This window comes from Podarcis erhardii, assembly GCF_964252035.2.
Source record: "Podarcis erhardii genome assembly, chromosome: 13".
Classification (NCBI taxonomy): Eukaryota; Metazoa; Chordata; class Lepidosauria; order Squamata; family Lacertidae; genus Podarcis; species Podarcis erhardii.
This window is the reverse complement of record NC_138502.1, coordinates 43075931-43102747: the sequence shown is the minus strand read 5'-3', so window position 1 is coordinate 43102747 and position 26817 is coordinate 43075931. Positions and strand designations below refer to the sequence as shown.

General features: G+C 49.5%; 1 protein-coding gene across 1 annotated transcript in view; it reads left to right on the top strand.

The window, feature by feature from the left end:
• The first annotated feature begins 15320 nt into the window (after positions 1-15320).
• RND2 (Rho family GTPase 2) overlaps positions 15321-26817 on the top strand; it is a 41511-nt gene continuing 30014 nt past the window's right edge. The window contains exons 1-2 of the mRNA XM_081838257.1: positions 15321-15463; positions 16973-17060. Coding sequence (XP_081694383.1) covers positions 15362-15463; positions 16973-17060 — 190 coding nt within the window. The 5' untranslated portion in view covers positions 15321-15361. The remainder of the gene's footprint in view (positions 15464-16972; positions 17061-26817) is intronic.

Genomic DNA, 26817 nt, shown 5'->3' with positions numbered 1-26817 from the left:
TTCTTTTTTTTCTTTTTGCAATATACAAATTAAAGGTAAAGGTAAAGGGACCCTCCACCATTAAGTCCAGTCACTGACAACTCGGGTTGCAGCACTCATCTCGCTTTACTGGCCGAGGGAGCCGGCGTTTGTCTGCAGACAGTTTTTCTGGGTCATGCTAGGTTGGCAGGAGCAGGGACCCAACAACGGGAGTCGCGGAGATTCGAACCGCTGACCTTCTGATCAGCAAGCCCTAGGCTCTGTGGTTTAGACCACAGTGCCACCCGTGTCCCAATATACATATTAAGGTAAAGGTACCCCTGACCATTAGGTCCAGTTCTGGCTGACTCTGGGGTTGCGGCGCTCATCTCTCTTTATTGGCCGAGGGAGCCGGCGCACAGCTTCTGGGTCATGTGGCCAGCATGACTAAGCCGCTTCTGGCAAACCAGAGCAGCGCACGGAAACGCCGTTTACCTTCCCGCCAGACTGGTACCTATTTATCTACTTGCACTTTGACGTGCTTTTGAACTGCTAGGTTGGCAGGAGCAGGGACCGAGCAATGGGAGCTCACCCTGTCGCAGGGATTCGAACTGCTGACCTTCTGATCGGCAAGTCCTAGGCTCTGTGGTTTAACCCACAGCGCCACCCGCATCCCAATATACATATTACGTACATACAAAAAAAGAAAATAACTATACAATGGGGAGAAAAAACAAGTTACATTGACTTAACCTACAACAAGACTAACATGTACCGAAGAGTGAAAAATAAAATTAGAAGAAATAAAAAAGACACAAATAAAAAGGAGAAAGAGAAAAGAGAAAAGAAAAAGAAACCGTGTCTCATAAACTCATCTTTTTAAGAAATACAAGCCAACCTTATTCCTAATAGAAACCCCTATCTGGCCCATATCTCTGGGTTTATATTAGAGATATGGGCCAGAATTCTTTGAAGGGAAAGAATGTGCTTGAACGTGCTTTAAAGGGCCAGTGTGCCCATAGCCACGGTCTCATCCTGGGGGCAGCTGAGGTCAGACTTAATGAGGGGGTGGGAGAGGGACCCCTACCTAGCAGCATCCAGCGACAAAGAAACACTTGAGGCAAAGTGGACGCTTTGATCCAACAGCATCAGGAACAGAGTGAATTCTGAAAGGGAAAAAGACATGTGTCGCCAGCTAGGAACCCTGGCAGGGCGCCTGGACCGTACAGCAGAGCAGCAGGTGTGCTGTCAAGGTGGAACATTTCCATGTTAGTTGCGCCATTGCTTATGCATCACTGGGGACGTGGGATGGGGGACGGGGGGGGGGAATAGGCAATGCATCGTGGAGGGGGAAAAGGACATGGTTTGCTTGAAAAAAGTTGGCTCCCCAAATCTGAGGAGGTTAAGGGGGTGATATGATAGCCATGTTCAAATATATAAAAGGATGTCACATAGAGGAGGGAGAAAGGTTGTTTCTGCTGCTCCAGAGAAGCGGACACGGAGCAATGGTTCCAAACTACAAGAAAGAAGATTCCACCTAAACATTAGGAAGAACTTCCTGACAGTAAGAGCTGTTCGACAGTGGAATTTGCTGCCAAGGAGTGTGGTGGAGTCTCCTTCTTTGGAGGTCTTTAAGCAGAGGCTTGACAACCATATGTCAGGAGTGCTCTGATGGTGTTTCCTGCTTGGCAGGGGGTTGGACTCGATGGCCCTTGTGGTCTCTTCCAACTCTATGATTCTATGATCTCTTTTCTGATGAGAGCAGCTTTTGCATCTCATTTGGAAACCAAGGACCCAGAGTGTGGAGGAAGAATGGAGAGGCACACAATGCCAGATGCTTGAAGTCCAGTGTGAAGTTTCCAGTGTCTGTGTTGATTTGGGCGGCCATGTCATCAGCTGGTGTTGGTCCACTGTGCTTCCTTAAGTCCAGGGTCAACGCAGCCATCGACCAGGAGATTTTGGAGCACTTCATGCTTCCTTCCGCAGATGAGCTTTATGGGGATGCTGACTTCATTTTCCAGCAGGACTTTGGCACCTGCCCACACTGCCCAAAGTACCAAAACCTGGTTCAATGCCCATGGGATTACTGTGCTTGATTGGCCAGCAAACTCGCCTGACCTGAACCCCATAGAGAATCTATGGGGCATTGCCAAGAGACAGATGAGAGACATGAGACCGAGCAATGCAGAAGAGCTGAAGGCTGCTATTGAAGCATCCTGGTCTTCCATAACACCTCAGCAGTGCCACAGGCTGATAACATCCATGCCACGCCGCATTGAGGCAGTAATTGATGCAAAAGGGGCCCAAACCAAGCACTGAGTACATATGCATGCTTCTACTTCTCAGAGGCCCAATATTGCTCTATTTGCAGTCCTTGTTTTGCTGATTTCATTTAATATTCTAATTTTCTGAGATTGTTAATTTGGGGTTTTCATCAGCTGTACGCCATGATCATCACAATTATAACAAATAAAGGCTTGACATACCTCGCTTTGCATGTCATGAGTCTATCTCATATATTAGTTTCACCTTTTAAGTTGAATTACTGAAATAAATGAACTTTCCACAATATTCTAATTATCCGAGTTTCACTTGTAATAATAATAATAATAACTTTTTATTTATATCCCACCCTCCCCAACTGAAGCCGGGCCTCAGAGCAGCAATAACAACAGCAATAGCAACAATAAAAACAACACAGTTTACATAAAATCACAACCAATTAATTGAAATACATTCTAAAATCAGTTCATTCTAAAATCAATTCTGAATCAAATTGATGGCAACCATTGGGCTAGAGTTCTATGGGGATTACCAAAGGAGGGGGTCAGACTGTGCCTTGGCCAAAGGCCAGGCGGAACAGCTCTGTCTTGCAGGCCCTTTGGAAAGATGTCAAGTCCCGTGGGGCCCTGGTCTCTTGTGACAGAGCGTTCCACCAGATCGGGGCCACAGCCGAAAAGGCCCTGGCTCTGGTTGAGGCCAGCCTAACCTCCCTGTGGCCCGGGATCTCCAATATGTTTTTATTTGAAGACCGTAAAGTCCTCCGTGGGACATACCAGGAGAGGCGGTCCTGTAGGTATGAGGGTCCTAGGCCATATATTTACTTTGACGTTGTGAACCACCCTGAGACCTTGCATAGGGCAGAATACAAATTTAATGAACAACAACAATAATAACCATTAACAAATTTAAACAACAACCAAGCCGTATGAAGAATGGTTGAAGGAGCTTGGTATGCTTACCCTGGAAAAAAGGAGACTGAGAGGAGATATCATAGCCGTCTTCAAATATCTAAAGGGCTATCAAATGGAAGAGGGTGCAAGCTTGTTTTCTTCTCCTCTGGAGGGCAGGACTCAAACCAAGGACTTGAAGCTCCAAGAAAGGAGATTCCGACTAAACATCAGGAAGAACTTTCTGGCAGTAAGAGCAGTTAGACGGTGGAACAGACTCCCACAAGAGGTGGTGGACTCTCCTTCCTTGGAGGTTTTTCAGCAGAGGTTGGATGGCCATCCGTCATGGATGCTTTAGCTGAGATTCCTGCATTGCAGGGGGTTGGACTAGATGACCCCAGGGTCCCCTCTGTAATAAACGTAAATCTGCCCTTATTCCCTTATGGGGGACACAAGAGCCCTTATAGAGTCCTTTGCAGGTTCTCCATCGGTTGGAGAAAAGAACAGAGGCCAACCAGAGAATACTGAGAAGCAAAGCAGCTAATAAGTCTGATCTTTATTGAACTGTTGCAACAGGGTGCCCCCTTCACATGCAGGACACACCCAGAACCAAGGTGTGTCCGCCCTTATATAGACATTTTAAATTGCCCCCCTGCAGTCCAAGACCACCCCCTGAAACATCATACCTACATCACAGAAAGGGAGGTCTACAACAGAAATCTGAGTGCATTGTTTACCTCTGGTCTGGCAGGTTACCTGTTAATGGTCACTTGACTGGATACCCTAGGGAGCCTGACCAGTCTTTTGTAATGATAAATACTTCGTTCCTGAGCCAGGTCACAGGCTCACCCTATTCATACACAGACATACCCTTAAGACTGGATTTGTGAAGGAAAAGACAATGGGGAGGCTTTTCTATTTTCCTTGACCTTGCAGATAAATCATTTGGTCAGTTTGGGAGTCAAAATGGTTCCAGGGCTGTTTTCCTGCGCTGCTTCAGACATGTGGTTTATATATTTATGTACGTGGTTTGATTGGTACATTTATGAACATTTATTATATATATATAGGACACGGATGGTGCTGTGGGTTAAACCACAGAGCCTAGGACTTGCCGATCAGAAGGTTGGTGGTTCGAATCCCCACGATGATGTGAGCTCCCGTTGCTCGGTCCCTGCTCCTGCCAACCTAGCAGTTCGAAAGCACGTCAAAGTGCAAGTAGATAAATAGGTACCGCTCCAGCGGGAAGGTAAACGGTGTTTCCGTGCGCTGCTCTGGTTCGCCAGAAGCGGCTTAGTCATGCTGGCCACATGACCTGGAAGCTGTACGCCGGCTCACTCGACCAATAAAGCGAGATGAGCACCGCAACCCCAGAGTCGGCCACGACTGGACCTAATGGTCAGGGGTCCTTTTACCTTTATTATATATATAAGACCTTAATTTTTTTATTTCACCTCCAACTCTACAATTCTATGGTTCTGTGATTCTATTGTAAATTTAAGTGGTTACCTGTGTGCCTAACTATCTGCTGTCCAGGTGCTACGTCTTGACGGTCAGATTCAAGGCCCACCTGCCCTCATTTCGGAGGGTGCTTTCTCTTTAAGCCAGACAGCCCTTCAGTGAGTGGAGCATCCCTTAATTTCTCCCCCTCCCAATGCATGACTGTAGGAAAAACCCCAAAAAGCTTTTTTTCAGAGGAATTTAATAAATTTGAACTTAAGGCTTAATAAGAAATTTGAAGCAAGAAGAGAGGAAATAGGGTGGGGGGGTAGGGGTTTGTTTGTTTTTTTAAACCCCACTAATAAAGGGGGGAATATACAACAATGCTCTGGGAAATAAAAATTAATTCCACAAGATACACTGTAAATTAAGGTAAGGAGTTGAAAAACAAGCAGAACTAGAACGAAATATTTCGAAATGTTCTCCTTTCTTGCATTAAAGGTTTTTTTTCTTTTATTTTCTCAATTGTGCAATCTTATATCTCAATATCTATCTATGGCACTATGTTATGAATTGCAGTTATTCTCCAACCGGTAATTACAAACAACACACTATGTAATTTGCATGACCGAAGAAGCAGCTCTTGGCTCAAACTGGGATCTGGAGAAAACCGCAGCTTCGCCCTCTTGTGGCTGCAGCTGGTAACTGTTTTCTCCCGGCTTCTGGGATGGCCTGCCCTCTTCTGGTGAAACAGGGAACTTTGCGAAATGACTCGAGGAAAGTGGTTATTAAATTCAGCCTCGACAAGGAAGTGACCAAACATTGCCAGCAAAACAAATACTGCAAATAAGAAGGACTGGCTGTTGGGTGCCTCATGTGCCTCCTGAAGCAGCCCACTGGATTTCTTAACCTACTCAATTTCAGCTAGCTCACGCTAGGGCTGGCAGATATATTCATGTATCATCCAAAACCGGTTTGAAGTTCACATTATGATAATTGTTTCATAATATTTGAGCTGGCAATGTATTGTGAATCACAATGTGTCTAAGCAGTGCCCAGATTTACGTATAAGCTAAACAAGCTATAGCTTAGGACCCCACTCTCTTGGGCCCCCCCAAAAAAAATTTAAAGGAAAAAAACTAGATGTACATTTCCAAAATATAAGATAAGTTCAACAATTACGTTGATAAAATACATATTTTGTTATGTGCAAATGGCTTTAGATACCCATTAGGTCCATGAATTGCCATATAGCATATATTCAACACAAAAAACCAGTGACAATTTGCTGTTGACAAAGGACAGCTGGACATATAAAGGGCCCCATTACCTTCAGTAGCTTAGGGCAGTGTTTCCCAACCTTGGGCCTCCAGATGTTTTTGGGCCTCCCAACCTTGGGCCTCCCAACCTTGGGCCTCCAGATGGGAATTGTAGTTCAAAAACAGCTGGAGGCCCAAGGTTGGGAAACACTGGCTTAGGGGACCCCTGACCATTAGGTCCAGTCGTGACCGACTCTGGGGTTGCAGGACTCATCTCGCTTTATTGGCCGAGGGAGCTGGCATACAGCTTCCGGGTCATGTGGCCAGCATGACTAAGCCGCTTCTGGCGAACCAGAGCAGCGCATGGAAACGCCGTTTACCTTCCCGCCGGAGCGGTACCTATTTATCTACTTGCACTTTAACATGCTTTCGAACTGCTAGGTTGGCAGGAGCAGGGACCGAGCAACGGGAGCTCACCCCGTCGCGCCGACCTTCTGATCGGCAAGTCCTAGGCTTTGTGGTTTAACCCACAGTGCCACCCATGTCCCCTTCAGTAGCTTAGGGCCTCATCAAACCTAAATCCGGCCCTGTGTGTAAAAGCTAGCCAGCTAAGCGCTGCAATGTTACCAGCAGCTAACCTCACAATATCACCTGCTAAATACTGCAATGTTGTCACCAGCAGAACATTGCAATCTACCACAATATTTCAGACGGAACTACTGTATACAGAGTCGAACAGGACAATGTCCTGATGACTACCAGTATACTTAGGGGTCTAAAATGGTTACATGACAACATTATCAAACATCACACACTCAGTTTCATCAGCAGGCAAGCCAAAATGCATCCCAACAGGACTTTGGGTTTTGGGCTTGGCTACCTAACAGTAGTATTCAGGGGAATCCAAAGTACGATGATGAGTCATTGTGAATACAAATAATCTGGGACTGTCAGACTGTCAGCAGGAATGATGGAGGCAGAAGCAGCAGTGGCAGAACAGCTTGCCATGACCACGGTACATGTTGGCATTAGCGACGACAACCGCGACAACCTGCAAGGACTTGCGGTGGTGGCTCAAACAGCGGTAGCCTGTGAGTCTTTGTGGCGGTGATGGGAGGGGGCAGAGGCAGCCTGCTAGGCGTTATGGCGGCGGAAAAATCAGTGGCGACTTGCAAAGCCTCGCAGCGGCGACAGGATGTGGCGGTAGTAGCGGTGGCAGCCTGCGAGGCCTTGTGACAGTGATAGAGAGTGATGGGAGTATCAGCAGTGACCTGCCACTCACAGCAGTGACGGGAGGTGGCGGCAGTAGCAGTGGTGGCCTGCGAGGCCTTGTGGCCGCAACGAGAGGTGGCGGCAGTAATGGCGGCAGCTTGCAAGGTCTCACGGCAGTGAATAATGGCAGTAGCGGCAGAGTGTGTGGCTTTGCAGCAGCGACGGGAGGTGGCGGCAGTAGCGGTGGTGGCTTGTGAGGCCTCACGGCAGCGACAAAAAAAGTGGCGGCAGTAATGGTGGCAGCCTGCAAGGCGGTGACAGAGTGACAGCAGTGGCGGTGGGCTGCGAGGCCTCACAGCCATGACAGGGAGTAACTGTTAAGTTGTGGGTGAACATATCAGACGACACAGCGATTCTTCAAACAGCTCTTGTTTATTAACAGGCCCAGAACAGAACTGAACCGAAGGGTTCAGCCAACCTGCTTATATAGAGCTCCACTACAAGGCAACAGTAACAACTTTCTGTAACTATCCAATCACTGAACGTCACTTTCAATCCCTTATTTGCATATGTGGACCTGAGTGAAAACTATCTACAGTATCCCCCTGCTGGCCCAGGGTGAGAACTTCAGTACATAACAGTACAGTGGCGCCTAGCAAGACGAAAAGAAATTTAAGGGACATCATCAATGAGGAACAGCAGCGAGACACGGCGCTGGGATAAGGGACTTTCCTGCCAAATAATAATAATAATAATAATAATAATAATAATAATAATAATTTATTATTTGTACCCCGCCCATCTGGCTGGGTTTCCCCAGCCACTCTGGGCGGCTTCCAACAGAGATGAAAATACACTAAAATGTCACATATTAAAAACTTCCCTAAACAGGGCTGCCTTCAGATGTCTTCTGAATGTCAGGTAGTTGTTTATCGCTTTGACATCTGATGGGAGGGCATTCCACAGGGCGGGCGCCACTACCGAGAAGGCCCTCTGCCTGGTTCCCTGTAACTTAGCCTCTCGCAGTGAGGGAACTGCCAGAAGGCCCTCGGAGCTGGACCTCAGTGTCCGGGCAGAACGATGGGGGAGGAGACGCTCCTTCAGATATACTGGACCGAGGCCATTTAGGGCTTTAAAGGTCAGCACCAACACTTTGAATTGTGCTCGGAAACGTACTGGGAGCCAATGTAGGTCTTTCAAGACCGGTGTTATATGGTCTCGGCGGCCGCTCCCAGTCACCAGTCTAGCTGCTGCATTCTGGATTAGTTGTAGTTTCCGGGTCACCTTCAAAGGTAGCCCCACGTAGAGCGCATTGCAGTAGTCCAAGCGGGAGATAACCAGAGCATGTACCACTCTGGCGAGACAGTCTGCAGGCAGATAGGGTCTCAGCCTACATACCAGATGGAGCTGGTAAACAGCTGCCCTGGATACAGATTTGACCTGTGCCTCCATAGACAGCTGTGAGTCCAAAATGACTCCCAGGCTGCGCACCTGTCAATAAGGGACAATTGACAGCTATGCCCCTGAAATGCAGACATCGTTTGCCCAACATGGCTTCTAACCCATGACCCTGAGATTGAGAACTGCACGTTCTAATGACTGAGTTATGCAACCTGCCCACGTTTAGACACATATGCTTTACACATGATTAGAGGCACTCTAGCCAAAGCTACAAAGACATTGAGAATATTTCTGTGGATGGTGACAATCGTCTGTCCTCATGTATATATGCTATAACCTGCAATTTGGATTTTCTATCTGGGGCACAGCTGTAGTTTCAGTGAGCAAATCTGCACATCTTTATCTCACTTTGCACTGGTGATAAATTTTGCAGGGGCCGTTTGCATGGGGACCGATGCCAGGAGATGTCTCTGCTTCCAGTTGGGAAAACGCTAACATTTATTCATGAAAGATGAACCTGCTTGGAGAAATAAGAAACTAGACTCAACTGCTCATCCATTAATAAATGTCTCAGTGACGCTGCCAACAACATTTTAATCTCCACTGCGTCTCTCTCTCTCTCTCTCTCTCTCTCTCTCTCTCTCCCTCTCCCTCTCCCTCTCCCTCTCCCTCTCCCTCTCCCTCTCTCTCTTATATTTTGTTCCATTCTTGACAAATTAAATTTTCCCATTACAGTAAATCTTTGGAGTTCTCTTGTCTTTGGCTCCATGACTCAGGCTGCCGGATATTAGCTGAGAGCTCTGTTCCAATAAATAAATAAATAAATAACTCGGCTAATTGAAATGGCGAGGTGTCACAGATAGACATTTTTAGGACATTTGAGTGGCAAGGCTGACACGATGCATCCCACTTGACATGGAGCGGCACATTTCAGAGGAGAGAGAGAAACTGAGATCTGGCTTTAAGTGGAAACGTGTCTAAGGCTGACACAGGTGTCTCGATCCTGCCTGGAGTTCTGCGCAGGTTGTGAGGACCTCTGACCATGAGGAGTAGAAATGCATTAGCCTACGCTCATCGCTCGAGTTCCCAAGGCTTGACATTGCATCTGAGCTATGAGCCCAGCCCCTCTCATCTTGTAAACTGGCTGTGCCTTTTTCAGAGCAGGTAGTCTGCCTTCCTGGGACACGGGTGGTGCTGTGGTGTAAACCACAGAGCCTAGGGCTTGCTGATCAGAAGGTTGGCGGTTCGAATCCCCGTGACGGGGTGAGCTCCCGTTGCTCGGTCCCTGCTCCTGCCTACCTAGCAGTTCAAAAGCACGTCAAAGTGCAAGTAGATAAATAGGTACCACTCTGGCGGGAAGGTAAATGGTGTTTCCGTGTGCTGCTCTGGTTTGCCAGAAGCGACTTAGTCATGCTGGCCACAAGACCCGGAAGCTGTACACTGGCTCCCTCGGCCAGTAAAGCGAGATGAGCGCCGCAACCCCAGAGTCATCCGCAACTGGACCTAATGGTCAGGGGTCCCTTTACCTTTTTAGTCTGCCTTCCTAGCTGCAGAGGTGAAGGGCTGTGGGGAAGAATCTTCAGAAAATACTCAAAAACACATTTGCTTATAATTGCTACCGCCCAGAGGCAAAGGCCCATAATTTAATAAATTTAATAAATTATAATAAAATATATCTGTGGCCTGTTATACCAAGTTGGGCGGGTTTCGGTTTGTTATTATGACATGTATTTTGTGTTTTCATATTGTAAACCACCAGAGCACGATTTCTGTTCTCATCCTGAAGCAAAGTACTTAACCTGAGGTACTATTTCTGGGTTAGCGGAGTCTGTAACCTGAAGCGTATGTAACCCGAGGTACCACTGTAATAATAATTTATACCCCGCCCATCTGACTGGGTTGCTACAGCCACCCTGGGCAGCTTCCAACCTATATAAAAACATAACAAAACATCAGACATTTAATAACTTCCCTGTACAGGGCTGCCTTCAGATGTCTTCTATTTTTTTTTTTTTTAAGGATATTTATTTTGATTTTATATAATGAAACAGATGTCTTCTAAAGGTTGCATAATTATTTATCTCCTTGGGTCGCATAACTGCACACCCTCCAACATTTCTCTGATGGAAACAGTGATGTCCTAAGGAAAAGCAGGACATTCCGGGATCAAACCAGAAACCGGGACGGCTTCTGTAAATCTGGGACTCTCCCTGGAATATAGGGACCCTGACCTGTTTTCCAGGCTGCGAAATGGCAATAAACAGCAGCATCCCAGCACAAGGCTGTTGGAAGGGTGAAAACAACAGAGGGCGAGAGATAGGAGCAAACCAGCAGTAAATCACACCAAGCAAGTTGGAGTTAACCCTTTATTAGCAAAAACAGGATCTGCACAGGTGTGGCAGGCCAAATGAGCATAGCAACTCATCTATGGCAGGTCTTGCCCCCATGAAGGCGTTGCGGAGGCTGAATTCCTGCTCCATGATTGCAGTCATGGGATTTTTGTCTATCACACAACGGTGTATGTTTTGACTCCACAGAGTGGGAAGTGATGGAGACAGGATGTTTGTGTTACTGTGTTCCATGAAGTGGGACTATTGTCCTTTGTTCTTTTTCTCTTTGCTGTCTGATGCTAGAGAGAGAGGGAGCCATGTTGCAGTGCTCTGTGTGTGTTTATATGTAAATAAAGTAGATTAGCCAAAATGCTGAGTTGCTGAGGTCTGTCACGCAAGCTGCGAAGACTCTGCGGATCCCTAAGTGTGCCGATGTCTGTTGGCATTGGTTGCTGTGACGTTCGGGCTGAAGAAAGCTCTTGAAGCTCCCGAACGATCAACCAGAAGGGAGAGAACATGCCAGTCGGGCATGTGTCTCTGCCAGGGTCCTACTTGAGTGTAGGACGAGCTCCTGACAGGTCCCTGCCTCCCCACAGCTGCCGAGGTTCCTTCCTCTCCAGGGTTTATCCCAAGCAATCGGAGACTGTGCCTGCATGGAGCCAATGTCTCCTCTGCCCTTTTTATGCCTCTTCTGGTCCTGGAGACCAGGGCGAAGGGGAGCTTGTCACAGCAGAAGGGGGAGACACCCTGGCTTCTTCACAAGCCTGACTTCTGTATGCCTCTCGGCCTCCCTCCTCTCCTCCTTCCGCTTCTGCCTCCGATTCTCAACTGCTCTCTGCCACAGATTCTCCCAGCTCACTCAGCCCTGTTACGCCCTTCCGCTTCTGATACCGCTTCTCCCTTGGACCACAACTCTGCAGGATCTGAGCCTTCTTCCTCTGGGGGTCCCCCAGCTGGTTCCTCCCACCGTTCCTCTGTGTCCAACCGGTGCGTAGCAGCGAGGCATGCCGGGAATTTAAAAGTGTTGGAAAAACAAAACTCTCTGCATGGGGACAGGAACAACCCTACCATCCCCCCTTCCTTCTCCATGTATCCCAGTAGGAATAGCTCTTTGGCACTAGGTTGTTGTTTTTTAAGCAGTTATTTGTGACCATAATGCATCCAGCTGCACTTAGAGTGCTTTTAAAGAGGGTGATTAGCAGCAAACGCTGCACTTCCTTAATGATCACCATTACAAAGCACTGAAAGGAGGCCAGTTCTGGCAGACATCTAGGCTTCACTCTGCCAGAACACGGCCCCCTTTTGACTTCTATGGGGCAGGTTAAGTTGAGAAGTCAAAGCTGTTCCCAGGGTGTGGCTGCTGTCACATGCTGACAGCTTCCAGGAGCCGCAGGTGAGACCTGAGTACAGGGCAGGGACCAAAGGTGGAAAAAGTATACCTGAAGGAGCGTCTCCACCCCCATCGTTCTGCCCGGACACTGAGGTCCAGCGCTGAGGGCCTTCTATCGGTTCCCTCACTGCGAGAAGTAAAGTTACAGGGAACCATGCAGAGGGCCTTCTCGGTAGTGGCACCCGCCCTGTGGAACGCCCTCCCACCAGATGTCAAAGAGAACAACAACCAGACTTTTAGGAGACATCTGAAGGCAGCCCTGTTTAGGGAAGCTTTTAATGTTTTATTTATTATTGGATTTTAATATTTTGTTGGAAGCCGCCCAGAGTGGCTGGGGAAGCCCAGCCAGATGTAAAGGTAAAGGTAAAGGGACCCCTGACCATTAGGTCCAGTCGTGGCCGACTCTGGGGTTGCGGCGCTCATCTCGCTTTATTGGCCAAGGGAGGCGGCGTACAGCTTCCGGGTCATGTGGCCAGCATGACTAAGCCGCTTCTGGCGAACCGGAGCAGCACATGGAAAAGCCGTTTACCTTCCCGCCGGAGCGGTACCTATTTATCTACTTGCACTTTGACGTGCTTTCGAACTGCTAGGTTGGCAGGAGCAGGGACCGAGCAACGGGAGCTCACCCCGTCACAGGGATTTGAACTGCCAACCTTCTGATCGGCAAGCCCTAGGCTCTGTGGTTTAACCCACAGCGCCACCTGTGTCCCAGGCAGATGGGCGGGGTATAAATAATAAATATTATTATTATTATTATTATTATTAGCACCCCAGAAGGAGCAGGATGTGTCCCCCATCAAGGGACTACCCCTCCACTAGCACCCCACCCCAGGAACCTGAGTACTACCAAGATACCAGGAGCCATTTTTAAAGATCTCTCCTCCTGCTTTCCCCACCTTTCTGACAGCCGAGGCAGACTCCCCAACCCAACCGATGCTAGAACAGTTACTCGTTCAGAGAGGCACCGGGCAGTTTCTTTTGAGGGCTGGCGATTCTGCACTGCGTTCTTTGACCATGCCCAGTGTCATGAGCGATGCAATAAAACTACCCACCTCCACCTGGCACAACCAGAGCAGCGACTCATGCAGAGACACAGCGGGCAGCCTCCTTTGAGATACAGATGTCCTCGGCAGCCTATTACCATTTGAAGCAGAGCAATAGGACAGCTTCTGCACCATCATGTTTCCTATACCTATTGTTGTTGTTTAGTAGTTTAGTCGTGTCCAACCCTTCGTGACCCCCTGGACCAGAGCAGGCCAGGCACTCCTGTCTTCCTCTGCCTCCCGCAGTTTGGTCAGACTCATGCTGGTAGCTTCGAGAACACTGTCCAACCATCTCATCCTCTGTCGTCCCCTTCTCCTTGTGCCCTCCATCTTTCCCAACATCAGGGTCTTTTCCAGGGAGTCTTCTCTTCTCATGAGGTGGCCAAAGTATTGGAGCCTCAGCTTCACGATCTGTCCTTCCAGTGAGCACTCAGGGCTGATTTCCTCCAGAATGGATAGGTTTGATCTTCTTGCAGTCCATGGGACTCTCAAGAGTCTCCTCCAGCACCATAATTCAAAAGCATCAATTCTTCGGCACTCAGCCTTCTTTATGGTCCAGCTCTCACTTCCATACATCACTACTGGGAAAACCATAGCTTTAACTATACAGACCTTTGTTGGCAAGGTGGTGTCTCTGCTTTTTAAGATGCTGTCTAGGTAATGTCTTGTTTTTCTCACCAACAGCAATCTTGAGTGCTAATGGCAGCAAAAGGGGTTGTGAATTTTCAGATAATGCTCTAAATTAATCCCAATCAGAAAAGAAGGGTAACATTTTCTGCGGGGGGGCGAGGGCTTGCCGAGCGAGCACAATATATAGGATAATTAAATATTTTTAGGCTCGCCCAGCTCTCATGATTAGTTGCGTTAATTAGAACCGTTTCCTCCCCCTCCTCCTTCGCTCAACGCTTGAGGGAAGAACGGCGCCCCCCGGTGGCTGAAGGAGGAAACAAGCCATGAAACAAGCTCTTCTTTCTGCAAATGTTTTGAGAATTTCTCTCTCTCTCTCTCTCTCTCTCTCTCTCTCTCTCTCTCTCTCTCTCTCTGCATCACTACGGCATCTCTGTCTTGGGAGTGGCATCTCCCCCTTCCTTTTTTTTAAAAAACACTCCACCTCCACCCAAATTCGGTGCTAGGGAAAAGGGGAAAAAATCTACTTTGCATCTTAATTTCTCATGGGGGGGGGAGGAGGCACGTTGAGAGAGAGAACACTTATTCGGGGGGGGGCGGTAAAACAACAGGATTTATTTTTTATTTTTAAAGTGGGATTTAGCAATAAATCCCCACAAATGCTGGGGAGCAAGAAACTGATCTCCGTTTGCCCGTCCAAGCAATTGCATTTTTTCTTTTCCCCACGTGGTGGCCCCGAACAGGGAGATACTGGGGGCAAAAAGACGGAAAGGAAAGGACCCTGCAAGTTTCCCCCCTTCTTCTTTCCATGATCAAGCGGCGGGGGGGGGGGGCTTTTTTAAAAAAGAGGGGGCATGGCGATTTTTTTTGCGGGGGGTGTGTGTCGCGGTTCTGCACCTTGGACGGAAGCCTCTGCGGGATAATTCCTAAAGGGGGCTGTCGAAGAAGCCTCGTTATCCGAGATGCATCGAGACAGATGGAGTTTGGGGGGGCGCGCGGAGAGATGGGAGCAACTCATCAGCGCCCCCCCATAAAATATTTGAGGGTCCGCCTCCCCCCATTGATGGAGATTGCCATTCAAAACAGTGCGTTTTGTGATCAATTGCTTGGGGTCCGCCACCCCCAATATTTTATTCCAATAAATAAAATATTGGAATAAAATATTGGCATCCCGGGGGGGGGGGAGAGCTAAACCCGCTCCCCCGGCTGCGCATCAGCAAAAGGGACCCTCCGGACGCGCCGGCGAGGCTGGTCTGGGGGCCGCCTGCTCCAGGGCGCCGCCTGCTGGCGACGGGAGGGTAGGAGCGCCGCGAGGGGGCCGGCGGCGAGACGGGGGCTCGGGGGGGAGGGCGGAGCAGGGGGTGCGGCATCGGGCGCCGGGGAGCCGCGGCAGGAGCCTGTCTGCCAGCGCGGAGAGGCGGGCGGTGGCGGCGGCGATGTTGCTCGTGCTCTTTTCCCGGCGCGGGGACTGAGCGGCGGCCCGCGCCGTCTTGCCTGCCTGCCTGCCTGCCTGCCTGCCTCGGAAGGCGCCATGGAGAGCCAGCTGGCCCGCTGCAAGATCGTGGTGGTGGGCGACAGCCAGTGCGGCAAGACGGCGCTGCTCCACGTCTTCGCCAAGGACACCTACCCCGAGGTACGGGGCGGCGGCGGGGGGGGGGCAGCCTCCCGCAGAAGGAGCCACATCCGACGGGGCGGGGATGCCGGAGGGGACTGAAGAGCCGGGGAGGGACCCCCGACGGTCGCGATGGGTGGGTATTGGTGGGGGGGGGGGGTTCGGGAGATGCAGCCGGAGAGGGGCGTCCAGGCAAGCCGAGCGGGTTGGCCAGCGGGGTCTCCGGTTCCTCCGAGGGGGCGGCCGGCCGGTCTCAGGACGTCGAAGGGGGTTAGCGCCCGCTTTGCGCTTGCGGGATGTCCCAGGTCTTGGATCCCCGACGGCAGCATCGTCCCGAGAGGGCGGAGAACCCGTGTTTTTAGACGGTGCCCACAGGGTAGGGTGTTCCCTCGGATGTGGCCGGAGACTGCGGGATTTGGGGGGTCTTAGGAAGGGATACGGCTTGTGTCACCCGTTGGGAGAGCCAGGGGCGAGATGGGAGCAGCGAGAGGCAAAACACACAGAACTGAAATAATATGGAAGTGGAGGGTCAAAATGCAAGGGTTTGTGTGTGTCATGTGGGGTGTAAAGTAGGTTTTTTGTGGGGGGGGGCTGAAGGGACCTGGAAGGGGCTCTCTGCACAGGGGGGCCCTTCAAGGCGCTTCTCCGCTTCTGCCATAATCGATTCCTTCATCTTCCAAGGTGCCACAAAAATCCTCTTTTTCGGTTAGACTGACTTAGCAGGTTAAGTTAGAGAGTTTGGGTGTCTGGGTGGGGGGGGCAATTTTGAGAGGGGGTGAAGGAGATGGAGGAGGTTCAAGTGAGGAGTCTAGTTCAGGCCAAGCTGGGAGGGAGATTTAGGGTTCTGTAGGGGAACTATGGAATTGAGGAACTGCTGGAACATCAGGCGGAATGTCAGAAACCCGGAACAACCTGCCTGCCTGCCTTTGTGGGGCAGCTGAATTTAGGACAGAGCATCTAGTTCCCTCTAGCTGTGGCCATAATAATAATAATAATAATAATAATAATAATAATAATATACAGGTAGCTACTAAGAAGCTAGTAAGAAAGCAACTCTACCAAAAGGAATTATTGTGAAAATAAGAAATATTCTTTTTTGCAGGGGCACCAAATTTTGTCCTTGCACAAAGTTGGCCTCTGTTGGGATTGAGGGTTGCAGAACTCAACAAAAGACCTAGAGCCTCTTCTCAGTGCCTTGGCTGAGTCCTGGGATAGAACGTCCTCTAAGCAACCAGGGAGAACCTCTTTTTTGCTTTTACTGGAACATGGCCAGGATCCCACACGAACCACAAATTAGGACGAAAGGTCTTCCAGAGGCAGAGGCGTGCACTGTAAATGTTTGCTTTCAGAAATGGAGTGTTGCTTTTGGGTTGTGGGGTCTGGCCGCGAATGTGTCAGGGACCCAGGCTTGCGAGATCTGGGTTGGGGGCTGCTTGCAGTGGGGGGGGGGATGTTTCTCCCAGTCGGCGGCATGGCCCCCGATTCTGTGGTTTCATGTATTCTGTTGTCTCTGCTGCTCCTCCCTTGCAGAACTATGTCCCCACGGTGTTTGAGAACTACACGGCCAGTTTTGAGATCGAAAAGCAGCGCATCGAACTCAACATGTGGGACACATCAGGTGAGTGAGGAGCAGGAGGGAGGGATTTGCGCTTGGGAAAGTCTGGGTTGAAACTTGGGTTGGGGGCAGGGAGTGCTCTGGAACTGGTAACTGGGCTGAATTTTGCCTGTTTTTGCGACATATTCCTGTTTACCTAAATGAATGTGCCCTCTGAGTGATTCCAGGAGTTTTAGCACCACTGCTATCTAAGGGACAGTTTATTTGTTTCCTTGTTTTTCTTGACCATTCCTAACCTTGCTTGGAAGATCTTTCTTTCCTGGCTGCAACTGCCTGGTTTGGAAGTTTTGTGCTTTACATGTGTTCGGGTGGATACTTTCCTCCCTTATAGTTTTAACTTGGAGCATTAGTTAAACCAGAGTTTCCCAAACTTAGGTCTCCTGCTGTTTTTGGACCACAACTCCCATCATGCTTGCTAGCTAGGGATGATGGGCGTTGTGGTCTGAAAACAGCTGGACACCCAAGTTTGGGAAACACTCTGCGTTAAACCACCGCCAGGCTTTAAATTTCTCCCACTGACTTCCACAAAGGATTATGCAGGCTCCCTTTTTCTCTTGGCTCAAGAAAATTGCTGTCAACGCTCGCACAGTGTTTTCCAGCATTCTCCTTGCATCCGTTCTTGGGATTATTATAATTTTACCCCAAGGCTCAAGCCTGTGCTGTTCTCTGGAAAACCCTTTCCCTTAATCTCAGATGCAGTAAGGGGAAAATCTCTCTTTCATATTTTTTGGCTAAGCACTGGTACTTGCATCTTGGTGCTGAGCTCTAGTAAAACCTAGTTACACATCAAGCCCTTTGTGGCGGGGGAGCAGTTGTGATGAACTGGTGGTGAGAGAAAGACTCTTTGTATATGCTCAGAGTTTGCTTCTCCCAGAGCTGGGCGTCAGCATTGCAAGGAGGTTCTGCTGCTGAGACCTGCTTCAAATCCCATCTCGGATATCCCTTATATGAAATTTCCCCCCTCAGCTATAACACCGCTCATAACCCTCTCTGGATTAAGTGGGGCTGGCCTGCTTTACCTACTTTTTTGAAAAGGTTATAGGGGGATAACATGATCTGGCTAAAATTGGGTGGGGGTGGAAATCACGATGCTGGAGCTTTCCAATTTCATTTAAGGACCCCTCCCTGCCTCTTGCACACACCCCTCCGCCCCCACCTGCAGTAATTAAAGTACTGCCTTCCTATCCACTCTGTGGCCTCTTTATTTTTGGTGTCCTGTTTCCTGGTAACACCTGCCTCGGAGTACCTGTGAGAAGGTACAGAATGAATTCTGAGATTCAGGGTGAGGCCAAGAATGAATGAGGCACGAAAAGCTCCGGATCCGAGGGCAGACCTCGCCCCTGGAAGGAATGTAAGGGGAGAAGGGCCCGTTTTCGTACTTTCTCTGCCTGCAAAGAGGGAACGTTGAGTTCTTGCCAGCATTTTAGAAGCAGCTGGATCCTGGAAGCAATTCTGGGGGTTGTCTGGCTCAGCCTGGCAGCCTTTTATTCCTTTTGCCTTTTATTTGTAACCCCTCCCCCCCAAAAAGCCCCCATTTCTTTGTGGTTTTCCATATGTGAGAGAAGGGGCGATGTTGTGCTTCAGGCTTGATGCTACAGAGGAGGAGCAGAAGAAGATGCAATGCTTTGGCCATGATGTGTAGGATAAATGTCCCCATTTTTTGTTTTGTTTTGAGAGAAAGATCATCCAAACTACCGGGGCTTCTTCTTTTCTCTGCCTCGACTCCAGCTTTTGCATTTATTAACTTCGCAGCCTCGCGATTGGCACGGCCAGAGCCTTTGCTTGGCACAGCACCTCTCGCCTGCTTTTGTCGAGTTGCGTAAAGGGCTCTCCTGTGTGCAGTGCAGCTGTGGCGAAATTGCCGGTGGCTCCTCGGGAGGCTGCAGAAAGGCTCTTCTGTCTGGGTAGAGAAAAGAGCGTCTCTTCCTTGGGCTGTGGGAGGAGGAAGCAAGCAAACAATCCTCCTGCTGTGGGAGACCGGAGTGCGGTGCACAAAACGATCACAAAGCTAACGGCGCAGAGACGCGAGCGTTTTTGGGAGCTGGCAAACATTCCGTGGCTAACAGGCGAGCGAGCTGCAGCCACAGACAAGGGAGGAGAGCTGCAGAAATGCTTCGTAACGGATCAGCTAGGCTCATGGCAGATTGGCAGAGGGTTGGTCTATAGGTGTCTTATTAAGCTGTGTGTGCTAATGACCGAAAACTGCACTTGGAGATGAGAGGCTTTTAGGGATGGTGTCCACCATCGGTTTGGAAAGGTGTGGGCTACCTGTGGCACACCGGACATCGATAGATTTCCACTTCCTAGCCGGTAGGCTGGGATGTTGCTCCTAGCAACATGTAGCTGGCCCCAGGTTCCCCATCCCTCAGATATAAGCCAGGATAGAAAGGGCTTCTCAATGTCACAGGAGGGGTGGCGATGTGGTCCAAAACACTGAGCCTCTTGGACTTGCTGATCAGAAGGTCAGCAGTTTGAATCCCCGCAGCAGAGTGAGCTCCCGTTGCTCTGTCCCAGCCTCTGCCAACCTAGCAGTTCGAAAGCACACCAGTGTAAGTAGATAAATAGGTGCCACTGTGGTGGGAAGGTAAACAGCGTTTCCGTGCACTCTGGTTTCCATCACTGTGTCCCGTTGTGCCAAAAGTGGATTAGTCCTGCTGGCCACATGACCTGGAAAGCTGTCTGTGGACAAACGCCAGCTCCCTCGGCCTGAAAGTGAGATGAGCGCCACAACCCCAGAGTCGCCTTTGACTGGACTTAACTGTCCAGGGGTCCTTTACCTTACTTCTGTAGAGGGATTTTTGCCTCTGAACACTGACTGACACCCCAGACCCTCTAAGTGTCCCTATTTTCCAGGGACAGTCCCGGATTTACAGAAGCTGTCCCAGTTTTTGATTTGATCCCAGAATGTCCCACTTTTCCTTAAAGGTAAAGGTAAAGGTACCCCTGCCCGTGCGGGCCAGTCTTGACAGACTCTGGGGTTGGTGGGCCCATCTCACTCAAGAGGCTGGGGGCCAGCGCTGTCCGGAGACACTTCCGGGTCACGTGGCCAGCGTGACAAAGCTGCATCTGGCGAGCCAGCACAGCACACGGAAACGCTGTTTACCTTCCCGCCAGTAAGAGGTCCCCATTTATCTACTTGCACCCGGGGGTGCTTTCGAACTGCTAGGTTGGCAGGTGCTGGGACCAAGCAGCGGGAGTGCACCCCGCCACGGGGATTCGAACCGCCGACCTTTCGATCGGCAAGCCCTAGGCGCTGAGGCTTTTACCCACAGCACCACCCACTTTTCCTTAGGATGTCCCTATTTTCATTGGAGAAATGTAGGAGGGTATGGAGTTAGGCGACCCCCGAGCCAAGGAGATATGGAACTATACAACCTTTAGAAGCCATCTGAAGGCAGCCCTGTATAGGGAAGTTTTTCAGTGCTTAATGATGTTTTTAATAGATGTTGGAAGCTGCCCAGAGTGGCTAGGACAGCCCGGTCAGATGGGTGGGGTATAATAATAAAATTGTTGTTGTTGTTATGATTATTATAATCATGGAATAAAGGGACCCCTGACCATTAGGTCCAGTCGTGACCGACTCTGGGGTTGCGGCACTCATCTCGCTTTATTGGCCGAGGGAGCCGGCGTACAGCTTCCGGGTCATGTGGCCAGCATGACTAAGCCGCTTCTGGTAAAACCAGAGCAGCGCACGGAAACACCATTTACCTTCCCGCTGGAGCGGTACCTATTTATCTACTTGCGCTTTGACGTGCTTTTGAACTGCTAGGTTGGCAGGTGCAGGGACCGAGCAACGGGAGCTCACCCCATTACGGGGATTCAAACCGCCAACCTTCTGATCGGCAAGCCCTAGGCTCTGTGGTTTAGACCACAGAGCCACCCACGTCCCAATCATGGAATAGGACGCCCCTATTTTCATCAGAGAAATAAATGTTGTGGGGTATGACACCCACGCTTGCCACATCCCAAAGGACTTTTGAAATTAGCCGTCCTGTTTCATATGCGCTTTGCCATGCAGCAAGGAAGGTGTTATGTTACTGGCGAGATATATGAAGCCTCTCGTTCCATCCGGGGCTCAAACATTCGTTCTACAGCCCCGGCAATCCTGCTCCAGAATGGGTGGGTTTTCAGTCTGGTCCGGCAAAGCAGCTTTGAATGCTCTTGGAAGGATGTGCCTGCCCTTGGCTGGCTTGGAGCCAGTGGCGTAGCGTGGGGGGTGCAGGGGGGGCCGTCCGCACTGGGCGCAACATCTGGGGGTTAGGGTTAGGGGGTGCAAATCCACGGGTTAGGGGGCGCAAATCCACAGGTTAGGGGGCGCAAATTACTTGCCTTGCCCCAGGTGCTGACAACCCATGCTACGCCACTGCTTGGAGCAGAAACCCTCTGAGATTTGAGCACTTGGGTGGTGGTGCTCACATGCCCAAAGTAATTGATTAGGAACGTTTCTGAGCACAGAAACTGTCTGCAAGGGAGAATAGGACTTACAGCTGCTTAATTTATTGCATTGCAAGGGCTGGAAGTCTGGAGGGAGGGTAGCGAGAATGTAAAGGAACCTTAAGTCTTCCTGCTAGGAGCAACAGTGGATGTTCTAATTCATGGGTGGGCAAACTAAGGCCCGGGGTCCGGATCCAGCCCAATCTGGCCTTCTAAATCTGGCCCATGGACAGTCTGGGAATCAGCGTGTTTTTACATGAGTAGAATGTGTCCTTTTATTTAAAATGCATCTCTGGGTTATTTGTGGGGCATAGGAATTCGTTCACCCCCCCCAAAAAAAAATATATAGTGCGCCCCCCCCCCCAAGGTCTGAGGGACAGTGGACCGGCCCCCTGCTGAAAAAGTTTGCTGACCCCTGTTCTAATTCTCTGCCACTGCCTCTTGTTAGCTTTTTTTAAAAAGCAGGGTTCTCGGTTACATTGCTGCTTTTATCCTGAAACTATTTTAAAGCTAATAACAAGGCGGAAACAAGTGTAACCATTCAAATCCTGCACCTCTTGGTGTTAGTTTTTCAACTCGTCATTCCCAAATGCTTCCTTTGGGAAATGTGGTGTGTTTTTATTTCGAAGCGAGAAGCTCCGGTCTGTTTGGAAGTTGCAGCGAATCCATAATCCCCAATAATGCAGGGGTCAATTGCTGCTGCCTAGGGGCTCAATCTTTTGTTAATGCTTAGCTTATTTCTGTGTTGAGTCCTGGCAACTGTAGTCAAGTTTCATGGCTCACCTCAAGCCTCCCTATTCGTTCCTTCTGAAAATCTTGTTCCAGAGGCAAAGCTGAGGACCGCGAATAGCCTACCTCAAGTGAAGCCCTTCTGGGCTTGGGTCTCCACAAAAGTCCTCTCCCAGCCTTTATAAACAACACCACCACAACTCTCACTATTTCCATAAGAAAACTTTGATTGCCTTCTTCCTTCCCTGGCAATATGTAATTTGACATCCTTTATTATGTTTGTTTGTGTGTGTGTGTGTGTTATCTCACTGCATTACAGATAGGGATGAGGGCAGATTTTGTTCGGTCTGCATTTTTAAGCAAGCCCACCTAATTCGTGTCTCCCAGGCTAAAATCCACTGATCGGAACATAATTATTCTCCCACTTCTGCGCTTCTCTGAATTTTATTCGCCCCTTTTTTCAGCCGAGAAGTGTATTTTAGGATAAAATGCATTTAGAAATGTGTGCTTTGAGATAAAAGATGAATTTAAATACGGTGGGGTTTTCTTGGCACCGATTTTAAAATGTTAACATTAAAGTGGAAACAGGATGGAACAGGCATCCAGGATGAACTCGTGCAAACTAGACCGATCCATCTGTCCATAATTGCAGGTGGTGGAAGCCATTGGTCACTTCCTAATTAAAATCCCCCAACTCCTGGTGGCGTGTAATTTCTCCAAAGGCTTGGTCTTCTGGGAAGTGACTTGCAGAGGTTTTCTCCCCCACCCCAATCCCTGACCATATAAAGAACTGATGAGTAGCTTTGAATAGGTACCCGTGGTTTTTCCTTCCTCGCAAAGGAGGAATGCCATCTGTACTGTTGTTCTGTTCCGTTTGTTCTCTTCCTCCTTTACAGCCATCCTTCTCTAGAGACTCTGGTGAACAGTAGTCCTTTGGGGGAGGCGGGGGGGGGGGCGGGAATGGCAGTGCTGCTGGGACTACAAATGGTTTCAGAGTCTTAAGTGGGTTGTCTTGTACCAGTTGCAACCACTCTTGCACCTCTTTCGGTCTAGTTTGGGTTTCGTGAGCTGCTGTATGTGAGGCGAAGGTTGATTCCTGGTTCCTGGTTCAGCACACCAGCCTGAATAAGGGACTGATGTTCACATGCCCCTGCACCCCAAAATAAGATTACGACCACCCCATATCGTGCACCCGCCACGACTGGGAATCAGAACCCTTTGATACGCAAACACTAGGGCTGGGTGATATCTGGTTTTCAGCATCGTAATACAGTGGTACCTCGGGTTAAGAACTTAATCCGTTCCGGAGTTCTATTCTTAAACTGAAACTGTTCTTAACCTGAGGTACCACTTTAGCTAATGGGGCCTCCCACTGCCGTCACACAATTTCTGTTCTCATCCTGAAGCAAAGTTCTTAACCCGAGGTACTATTTCTGGGTTAGCGGAGTCGGTAACCTGAAGCGTCTATAACCTGAAGCGTCTGTAACCTGAGGTACCACTGTATAGTAAAGGTAAAAGGACCCCTGACCATTAGGTCCAGTCGTGACCGACTCTGGGGTTGCAGCGCTCATCTCGCTTTGCTGGATGAGGGAGCCGGCGTACAGCTTCCGGGTCATGTGGCCAGCATGACTAAGCCGCTTCTGGCGAACCAGAGCAGCGCATGGAAACGCTGTTTACCTTCCCGCTGGAGTGGTACCTATTTATCTACTTGCACTTTGACGTGCTTTCGAACTGCTAGGTGGGCAGGAGCAGGGACCGAGCAACAGGAGCTCACCCCGTTGCGGGGATTCGAACCGCTGACCTTCTGATCTGCAAGTCCTAGGCTCTGTGGTTTAACCCACAGCGCCACCCGTGTCCCTTCACCACTGTATATCACCAGCTAAAAAATGCAATATACTGCTATATCACAGTGTCTGAAATAAGGATTGAGCTATGTAGACAGGCATCGGCTGGCTTCACAGTTTTTCCCACATTGTGATTTTTGCCGGCGCCTGCTCTTGTGATTCGCTGCCCCCCTGCATGAGGCAAGAGAGAGCTGAGCCAGCAGAGTTAACAGGGCCTGCAGGAATCAAGAGAAGCACTGGCTTGCTTCACGGCTTCCCCCATATTGTGATTTTTGCATAGCACACATATTGTATATACCATGATTCGCAATATATTGCCAGGTCAAAAATTATGAAACAGATTATCATGATATGAACCAGTTTTGGACGATATATTGCCCAGCCCTAACATGCATGATGATTTGCGATATATTGCCAGGTCAAAAATTACGAAACTGATATCACGATATGAACTTCAAACCGGTTTTGGATGATATATTGACCAGCCCTAATGCATGTGTGTGTGTGTGTGTGTGTGTGCGCGCGCGCACACACACGCACACACACACACACACACACACACACACACACACACACTGTCCTAAAGGACTGCATTGAAGCATGTTTCTCAAATGCATCATGCCCCTAGGCCACACTGAGGAATAAGGGAATGTTTGCACCCTGAAATAAAGTATTGGCCCACCCTCTTGCAACTCAGATTTGCCGTAACTTGATCCGGCAGAATTCTGGGTCATCCCAATTCAGGTTGAAACAAAATTTTTTAAAAAAACCTTCCAGTAGCACCTCAAGAGATCAACTCACTGTATTTTTCGCTCTAAAAGACGCACCAGACCACAAGACGCACCTAGTTTTTGGAGGAGGAAAACAAGAAAAAAAATATTCTGAATCTCAGAAGCCAGAACAGCAAGAGGGATCGCTGCACAATGAAAGCAGCAATCCCTCTTGCTGTTCTGGCTTCTGGGATAGCTATGCAGCCTGCATTCGCTCCATAAGACGCACACGCATTTCCCCTTACTTTTTAGGAGGGAAAAAGTGAGTCTTATAAGAGCAAAAAATACGGTAGACATCCCTCCCTCCAGAATACAATGGTACATCTGGATAGGAACGGGATCCATTCCGGAACCCCGTTTGCATTCTGAGTAGAACACAATCTGCAACTGCGCATGCGCGGGTTGCGATTCGCCGCTTCTGCGCATGTGCACGGCATCATTTTGAGTGTCTGCGCATGCGCGAGCGGACGAAACCCAGAAGTAACGTGTTCTGTTACTTCTGGGTTGCCACGGAGCGTAACCTGAGAATGCTCAACCTGAAGCATATTTAACCCGAGGTATGACTGTACTGCTTCCCGCAAGGCTACCCAGACCAGTACTTTGGTTTTGCCCAGGTTCCTGCCAGCTCTGCTGCTCATGTGCTGACAGTATGCCTATAAACGAATAAAGGATCGGTGTCTCTCCCCCCCCGAAACAGGCTTTGGGCTGTCCTGAATCATGCAGGCTTCTCCCAGATGCCTTGGCATCATGTCTGGCCCAGAGCTTCATTTTGTGCAAGTCACTTGCGATGTCCCCTGCCATTTATTTCTTCTCCTCGCAAGCGCGCTGACAAATGCGTCCCTCCAGGAACAAGGCTCTCCTCCAGCTGCCGCCGCTGCCTCTGGCAACAGCCTCCCTTTAAGCAGTGAAAGGCAGCGCTTCGGATATCACAGCAGGCAGCCGTTTTAAAATCCAAAAGAGAAAGGGGGTGGAAGGAAGCCATTGTGGTGAGCATCCCCCCCCCCCCAAAAGTAGCCAAAACCAATCCATCAGCTGCAAATGGAGTAGAGATTGGGAGTGTGGGCATTTTCCTATACAGTGGTACCTCGGGTTACCGACACTTCAGGTTATAGACTCTGCTAACCCAGAAATAGTACCAGGTTAAGAACTTTGCTTCAGGATGAGAACAGAAATTGTGCAGCGGCAGCAGCGGGTGGCCCCATTAGCTAAAGTGGCGCTTCAGGTTAAGAACAGTTTCAGGTTAAGAACGGACCTCCTGAACGAATTAAGTACTTAACCCGAGGTACTACTGTACAGTGGTACCTCGTGTTACGTACCGGCCCCCTTGCGAACGCTGCGGGTTACGAGCTCCGCTAACCCAAAAGTGGATGCTCCAGGTTGCGACCTTTGCCCTGGGATGCGAGCGGAAGTCGAGTGCCGGTAGCGCGGCAGCAGGAGGCGCCATTAGAGAAAGCGGGCCTCATGTTACGAGCGGTTTCAGGTTGAGAACGGACCTCCGGAACGAATTAAGTTCATAACCGGAGGTACCACTGTATGTCTAGAACAGGTTTTCCCCAAACTTGGGTCTCCAACTACAGTTCCCATCATCCCTGACCACTTGTCCTGCTGGCTAGAGAAGATGGGAGTTGAGGTCCAAAACAGCGGGAGACTCAAGTTTGGGAAACCCTGTCTAGAATGGAAAGCCTATTTCATTTGTTGTGGTGGTGGTTTTTATCCAAAACCCACTTCCACTATAAGAGACCCACTTAAAGAGTTGAGTTGCTACAGGTTTTCCGTGTTTCTGTTCCATAGCTGGATTTCATGGGAACAATGAGAAAGTGTGTTTCAGTTTGTCATTGCTGTTTATTTGCCTCCATCTCACTATGCAATGCTTTATAGCAGGAGTGGGAAACCTGAGGTCCCCCAAACCAGGTTGGACTCCCTCTCCCATCAGCCCCAAACATAGTGATCAGGACCCCGGGTTCTCCACCCACCCCACTTACA